Source organism: Mandrillus leucophaeus, unplaced genomic scaffold (assembly GCF_000951045.1).
Source record: "Mandrillus leucophaeus isolate KB7577 unplaced genomic scaffold, Mleu.le_1.0 Scaffold2, whole genome shotgun sequence".
Taxonomy (NCBI): domain Eukaryota; kingdom Metazoa; phylum Chordata; class Mammalia; order Primates; family Cercopithecidae; genus Mandrillus; species Mandrillus leucophaeus.
In genome coordinates, this window is record NW_012102031.1 from 11,508,424 (window position 1) to 11,515,284 (window position 6,861).

The 6,861-nt window shown below is 44.3% G+C and overlaps 1 protein-coding gene across 1 annotated transcript in view; it reads left to right on the forward strand.

Annotated features, from left to right (window-relative positions):
- Nucleotides 1-6,861, forward strand: part of SLC5A4 (solute carrier family 5 (glucose activated ion channel), member 4) — a 42,407-nt gene that overhangs the window by 3,319 nt on the left and 32,227 nt on the right. The window contains exons 4-5 of the mRNA XM_011978995.1: nucleotides 2,722-2,781; nucleotides 4,025-4,129. Of these exons, the coding sequence (XP_011834385.1) occupies nucleotides 2,722-2,781; nucleotides 4,025-4,129 (165 nt within the window). The remainder of the gene's footprint in view (nucleotides 1-2,721; nucleotides 2,782-4,024; nucleotides 4,130-6,861) is intronic.

Sequence of the window (6,861 nt, forward strand, 5' to 3'; positions counted from 1 at the left end):
GAGAAGAGAAGAGAGGAGGAGAGGAGAGGAGAGGAGAGGAGAGGAGAGGAGAGGAGAGGAGAGAGTGAAACTCATTTTTTAAATTCAGGAACCCACTCCTACTATAACCAACCTACTATCTTGATAATGGCAAACATCTATTTATGAGAGAAGAGCTCTCATGACCTAATCACCACTTAATTGTCCAACCTCTCAATACTGTTGCATTGGGGGTTAAGTTTCTGACACATGAACTTGGTGGTACACCAAGTTGAAACCATAGCATCCAGGCATATTAATGAAAGTCATATCCCAGGTTTTTCTGGGTGTCTGTATAGAATGTTCGCTTCTTTAGTTTGATTTTTTTTTCGCTTATTTGTTTGTTGTTGTTTTCTTCGTCAATTTTAAGTTCTGGGATACGTGTGCAGAACCTGCAGGTTTGTTACATAGGTATACAATGTGGCATGGTGGTTTGCTGCACCTATGAACCCATCATCTAGGTTTTAAGCCCTGCATGCATTAGGTATTTGTCCTAATGCTCTCCCTCCCCTTGCCCCCCACCCCCTGACAGGCCCCAGTGTCTGATGTTCCCCTCCCTGTGTCCGTGTGTTCTCATTGTTCAACTTCTACTCATGAATGAGAACATGTGGTGTTTGATTTCCTGTTCCTGGGTTAGTTTGCTGAGAACGATGGCTTCCAGCTTCATCCATGTCCCTGCAAAGGACATGAACTCATCCTTTCTTATGGCTGTGTAGTATTCCATGGTAGATATGTGCCACATTTTCTTTATCCAGTCTATCATTGTTAAGCATTTGGGTTGATTCCAAGTATTTGCTATTGTAAATAGTGCTGCAGTAAACATGCATGTGCATGTGTGTTTATAGTAGAATGATTTATAATCCTTTGGGTACATACCCAGCAATGAGATTGATGGGTCAAATGGTATTTCTGGTTCTAGATCCTTGAGGAATTGCCACACTGTCTTCCACAATGGTTGAACTAATTTACACTCCCGCAGCCTTGCTCTGTAACCCAAGTTGGAGTGCAGTGGCAGGATCATGGCTCACTGACCTCTTGGACTCAAGCAATCCTCCCACCACAGCCTCCCATGTAGCTGGGACCACAGGTGTGCACCACCCTGCCCAGCTAGGTTTTTGTTTCTTTGTAGATATGGGAGTCTCCCTATGTTGCCCAGGCTGGTCTCTTAACTCCTGAGCTCTGTGATCCTCTCACCTCAGCCTCCCAAAATGCTAGGATTACAGGTGTGAGCCACTGCACCCAGCCTCCACCTCTTGTTTGACCTTCAGCACTTCTGTGGCCCCATTCTGCCTAGCCCATTCCATGCACATTATTGCTCACCTCTAAGATTTTTCTCAAGCAGTTATTCCCACCAGGAATGTCATTTCTATATGCCTCGATCTCTATGTTCACTTGATCATTTTAGCTCTCCTTTTCATCTCTCCTCCCTGAGTTCCCACTATGTGTCCAGCCCATCCTCTAGCACAGGGGTATCCAATCTTTTGACTGCCCTAGACCACACTGGAAGAAGAAGAATTGTCTTGAACCACACATAAAATACACTAACACTAATGATAGCTGATGAACTAAAAAAAAAAATCACCAAAAAAACCTTATTATTTTAAAAGAAAGTTTACACATTTGTGTTGGGCCACATTCAAACCAAGCTTGAGCCACATGTTGGACAAGTTTGCTCTAGCACATGGCTGGACACGTGATGGATGTGCTACCAGTAGCTCTTGAGCTGTCTGAGTTTTTCTATTCTTCTGTCTTACTCTTTCTGGTGTTTTCATTTACATGCATGTGCATATTAGGCAGAAGATGATGCCTGTGGAAACGATTTAAAGGAAAGTTGTATCATAGTGAAAGTTTAAACAGACCATCCCTGGCTGAACTCAGAAAGTGATCTTGAGTGATCATACATGCCTGTGCCCCTCCACTGTTGAAGATTTTGCCCCTACATTTACTTCAGTAGTATCCAGGAGTCCAGGATGGACCCAACCTCCAGATAGGCCCTTGCCTGGAGCTTTGTTTTAATAGTGCCATGGACACCAGAATGAAGCCAGTCTCCAGAGGCGTGACCAGAATGACCTATGGACCAAGTGGGTGTGACGAGCCAGCTGCAGAGAACTCAGCTGCTCCCCCTGTCACTGTGACCTTGGGCCCACTTAATCTCTGTAAGGTGTAAGGCTCAAGTTCCCCCTCTGTAAGATAAGAATAACTGTGCTTCTCATATCTGCCTCACTGAGGCTGAGAGCAGCGTAAGTGATATATGTGAAGACTCTGTAAAAGTTGCATATTAATGCTAGATTGTATTACTATCATCATTGTATGTGGGAAGACTTAGGGAGCACTGGTGATATTCTTCTATCTCCAGGTTCCTTTCTCATTGCTTTGTCACTCCATTTATCATTTATGCAACTCAAGAAAAATTCCCTTTGGCCAAGATTGTATGATCTTCCAGGGGTTCCACTGGGATCAGAACCCTTATCTTCTTTCCCTTTTTCACCACAACTTAATCCCCAGAAAATGGTGGCCCCTAAGTCATAGAAACAGAAAAAAAAGGAACTCACAATTATATCGGGATTGTAATTGTTTGAATGGGACAGGATTAAGCCAACTTTTTTTTTTTTTAAATATCCAAACTCAGAGGTCATATAAGGAGAAGGTCCACAAGCCAAGCCTCTTTAACGTCTCACTGTCTCTTATTTTGGTTCCTTGTAGTCCTCAGTAATGTTGCCGATTCTCGGGTGGATCTTTGTCCCCATCTACATCAAGTCGGGGGTGAGTATCTGTTACCAAAATGCCAGAGTTCAGTCCTAGGCACTGCTGCTTACTGCACAGAAGACCACTCACTGAGACAATGAGTATTGCCAGGAAAAAAGGCTTTATTTGGGTGCTGCAGCTGAGAAGATGGGAGTTCAGTCTCAAATCCATCTTCCTGAGGGACTAAAATTAGGGATTTATATTACAGGGAAGATATGTAACCATGTATAGGAAAACAGGAATTAGGGGTGGGGATAAGGAAGAGAAGTCAGTCAACAGGAAGCAGGTGGTGGGTTAGACAATTATAACGGGCGAGGGGTCTGGCTTCTCACTGTCCAGGTGTGGTGATCTAGTGAGTTTCAGCTCTTTGACCCTATCTGGGAGAACTGATGGTTGATTTCCTGAGAGAGGAACTCAGATAAGACAAAGATAACTTTCTCAATTTGTAACAGTGGGAGGATCAGTTTCTATGCTTATTCAAATAAACCACAGACATCAGTTCTGTGGGACAACCGGGCCAGTTCCATATCCTTAGTGTTCGGGTAAATCTGTCAGACATTCATTTATTTACTTATTTTTTTCTCTTCGATCATGAAACATGGGTCCCTGCCCTTCGCCTGGCCTATTGCTAGAAATATACAGAGAGACAAAAAAATCAGATTTCTTGACTAGAGAGGTTTCTGGTATAGAACGTGGTTGCAGCCAGCGGGGAAATCTGTGGTGCCCCTGCATAATGACCCTGGAGCAGAGATGACAGGTTTGATGGCAGAGTAAAGGTGAAGGCAGTGGAGGGGGAAGCATTATGATCAGCTCTAAGACTTGAAGCTCGAGGGTTGGAGTACACGAGGCCACCATTAGTGGAGCCAAAGATTCCAGATCAGAGGCAGATGATGGATGACAAGGAGAATGATGATTTCACTTTTCAACAGGATGAGTGTTTGGTGCATTCAGGACACTAAGGTGGAGATGCCCAGCCGGCAGTGGGAAAGTGAGACCTGCAGATGGGTCAGGAGAGAGACTTTGGCTGGAGTTATCCATGGGAGTGTCCATCTCTTCAGAAGCATGGTTTGAGCACCCACCCTCTGCCAGGCACACTCATTGTGCCTGGCATCAGGGGTGCCTCTATGAATAAGAAGCCATGGTTCCATCACCAGGAAGGGGCCATACACAGCACTTTCACTCACAGGTGCTTAGGAAATGCTGAGTAATCTGAACGCACAGGGCACTAAGGGTAAGTCCCTGTTAATGTCTGTCTCTGCAGGTGATGACCATGCCGGAATATCTCAAGAAGCGGTTTGGTGGGGAGCGACTCCAGGTCTACCTCTCCATCCTCTCCCTCTTCATCTGTGTGGTTTTGTTAATTGCTGTGAGTTCAGAGCCTCCTGGCATTTTAACTTCAAGAGGTTGTCAGATGGGGCCAGAGTGCTAATATCAGCAAGCTGGATGTGTAGACTGTCAACAGCCTTTAAAGGGTCAAGGTTATGGATGTCTTAAATTCGCAGGGGTGTCTCTTCAAAGCCTTAATGAGAAAAAAGGGAGCTTCCAAGATCCTGTGTTCACAGAGTGGTTGACTTTTAAGTCGTGAGCGGCTCTAGGGTATAAATCTCCCCTCTTATCAAGGATATGAAAAAATGGATGTAAAGAAAGAACAAAACGTCTCATTCAAGAACTTGTGTATATCTGGGGAGGCTGGCAGTGGAGGATGGCACTGGTATAAATGCCAAACACAGCTCTTTAGTAGTAAAGAGAAGGACTTGGTCTCCTGCCTTTTCCATTGCAAGATAACCTTTATATTCTTTCTCAGACCATGTCCAGATTTATATTTTCATTTTCAGTTTGATTATCTGACACGTGAACCACAAGGAAAGTACTTTGTATTATTATACTGATTTTTCTTAAGTTCACTCTATCTAAGACCACCATGGTAAGACATATGTCACAAATAAGTGTTAAAAAATTTTAAAGTACATTTTAAGTACTTTTTTAATAAAGTCACATTTTTGGGGGGCCTGGTGCAGTGGCGCACACTTGTAATCCCAGGACTTTGGGAGGCCTGAGGCAGGTGGATCACTTGAGGTCAGGAGTTTGAGACCAGCCTGGCCAACATGGTGAAACCCCGTCTCTACTAAAAATACAAAAATTAGCCAGACATGGTGATGCGCACCAGTAATCCCAGCTACTTGGGAGGCTTAGGCAGAATAACTTGAACCTGGGAGGCGGAGGTTGCAGTGAGCCAAGATCACACCACTGCACTCCAGTCTCGGAGACAGAGCGAGGCTCCATCTCAAAAACAAACAAATAAACAAACGTTACATTTTGGGGAGATAATCAGTGAGGAAAGAAGGAATCTGAAGATTCAGCAGCACATGTAAAAAACAAAGAGTAACTTATTTGCTCCTCATGTATCAGTGACTAACAAAATAATCTCAAGTTCACAGTCTAGGCAGGTGTCTGAGAGTTCATGAGAGAAAAGGCTGACCTTTCCTATTGCTTCTCTGTTGTGCTGAGTCGTTGTTGGAAGTGAACTAGATGCTTAGATTAGATGGCATGAGCCTTCCCAATGCAATGTGAGCATTGCCCAGCACTGACTGCATATTGTTGAGCTGTGTGTGAGTGTAGCAAAGATTCTTGAGCAATGGGAGTTTACCATCTGGCTAAGGAGATAAGAATTCAGCACATGAAATAATTAGTCTCGTATGACAATACATGCAAACGTACTAAAATACATGCTGAACTAGAGTGCACGGACAAGTACAGAAAATGTGCTGTGCACACCCAGAGAAGAGGATACTCCCTGATGGGTGGCATTGGGGGTCGTACTCTTGGAGAGGGCACTTAAGTATTCCCAGGATGGGAAGGTTAGGTGAGGCAGAGGGAAGCAGAGGAGCTCACAGGTGTCAGGGGCTTAGAGTTCACACGTTTCTTAAATCGTTGGACTTGCTAATCTCCCAGTTCTCCTCTGGTGCTGACATCTACAGCTTTATGATTCTAAAGCAGACCAGGGGCAGTGGCTCACACCTGTAATCCCAACACTTTGGGAGGCCGAGGCAGGCAGATCATGAGGTCAAGAGATGGAGACCATACTGGCCGACGTGGTGAAACCTCATCTCTACTAAAAATACAAAAATTAGCTGGGTATGGTGGAATGCACCTGTAGTCCTGGCTACTCAGGAGGCTGAGGCAGGAGAAATGCTTGAACCCGGGAGGCGGAGGTTGCAGTGTACCGAAGTCACACGTCTGCACTCCGGCCTGGCGACAAGAGCGAGGCTCTGTCTCAAAAAAGTAAATAGATAATTTTTTTTCAAAAAAAGAGCATGAGCAGGCATGAAGACAGAGAACAGAGGACAATGCACAGTGAAAGGGGCCCCCGAAGGATGCAACCTCCCAGGCTGGAGGGTTGCTGGTGGATAGGGAGGGACAGAATGTTGGTGATCTGAGTGTGGGTGCAGGGAAGCCATGTATGCGTCCGTGGCTGTGCAGAGTCCATGGTTGGCTGGAAAGACACCTTAGCAGGAGTCCATTCTTGCCTGCAAGTTTATGTCTTAAGTGACATTAATAATGATTAACCTTAGACATGACCTTTTGTGTACTCTTACACTGTGATAACGGATTGTGTCCTAGTTACTTATTAAACAGATCGTTATGAGACATTAGGACAGTACAGTTTTCATAACTCTCCTCTGCCCAGGTTGGAAAAGATCATCTTGTTCACTGGTTCTCAAACTGTAATAACATTTGTATTGAGATTTGATACAAACTATTACCTAATCTACAGTCTTTATTCAGATATTGACTATCGTTTTAATACAGTCCTTTATAGCAAAAGAAAATTCTGATCCTTGCAATTCCTCTTTATTATGAGAAATATTTTACAGTCATTGTTAGTGTAATTAATGCCACTGAATTATATACTTAAATGGTTAAATGGTAAATTTTATGTCATATATGTTTTACCACAATTTAAAAAAAAGTCATTGGTGGCTGAGCCCAGTGACTTCTGCCTGCAATCCCAGCACTTCGGGAGGCTGAGGCAGGAGGATCACTGGAGGCCAGGGGTTCCAGACTTGCCTGGGCTAAACAGTGAGACCCTTGTCTCTA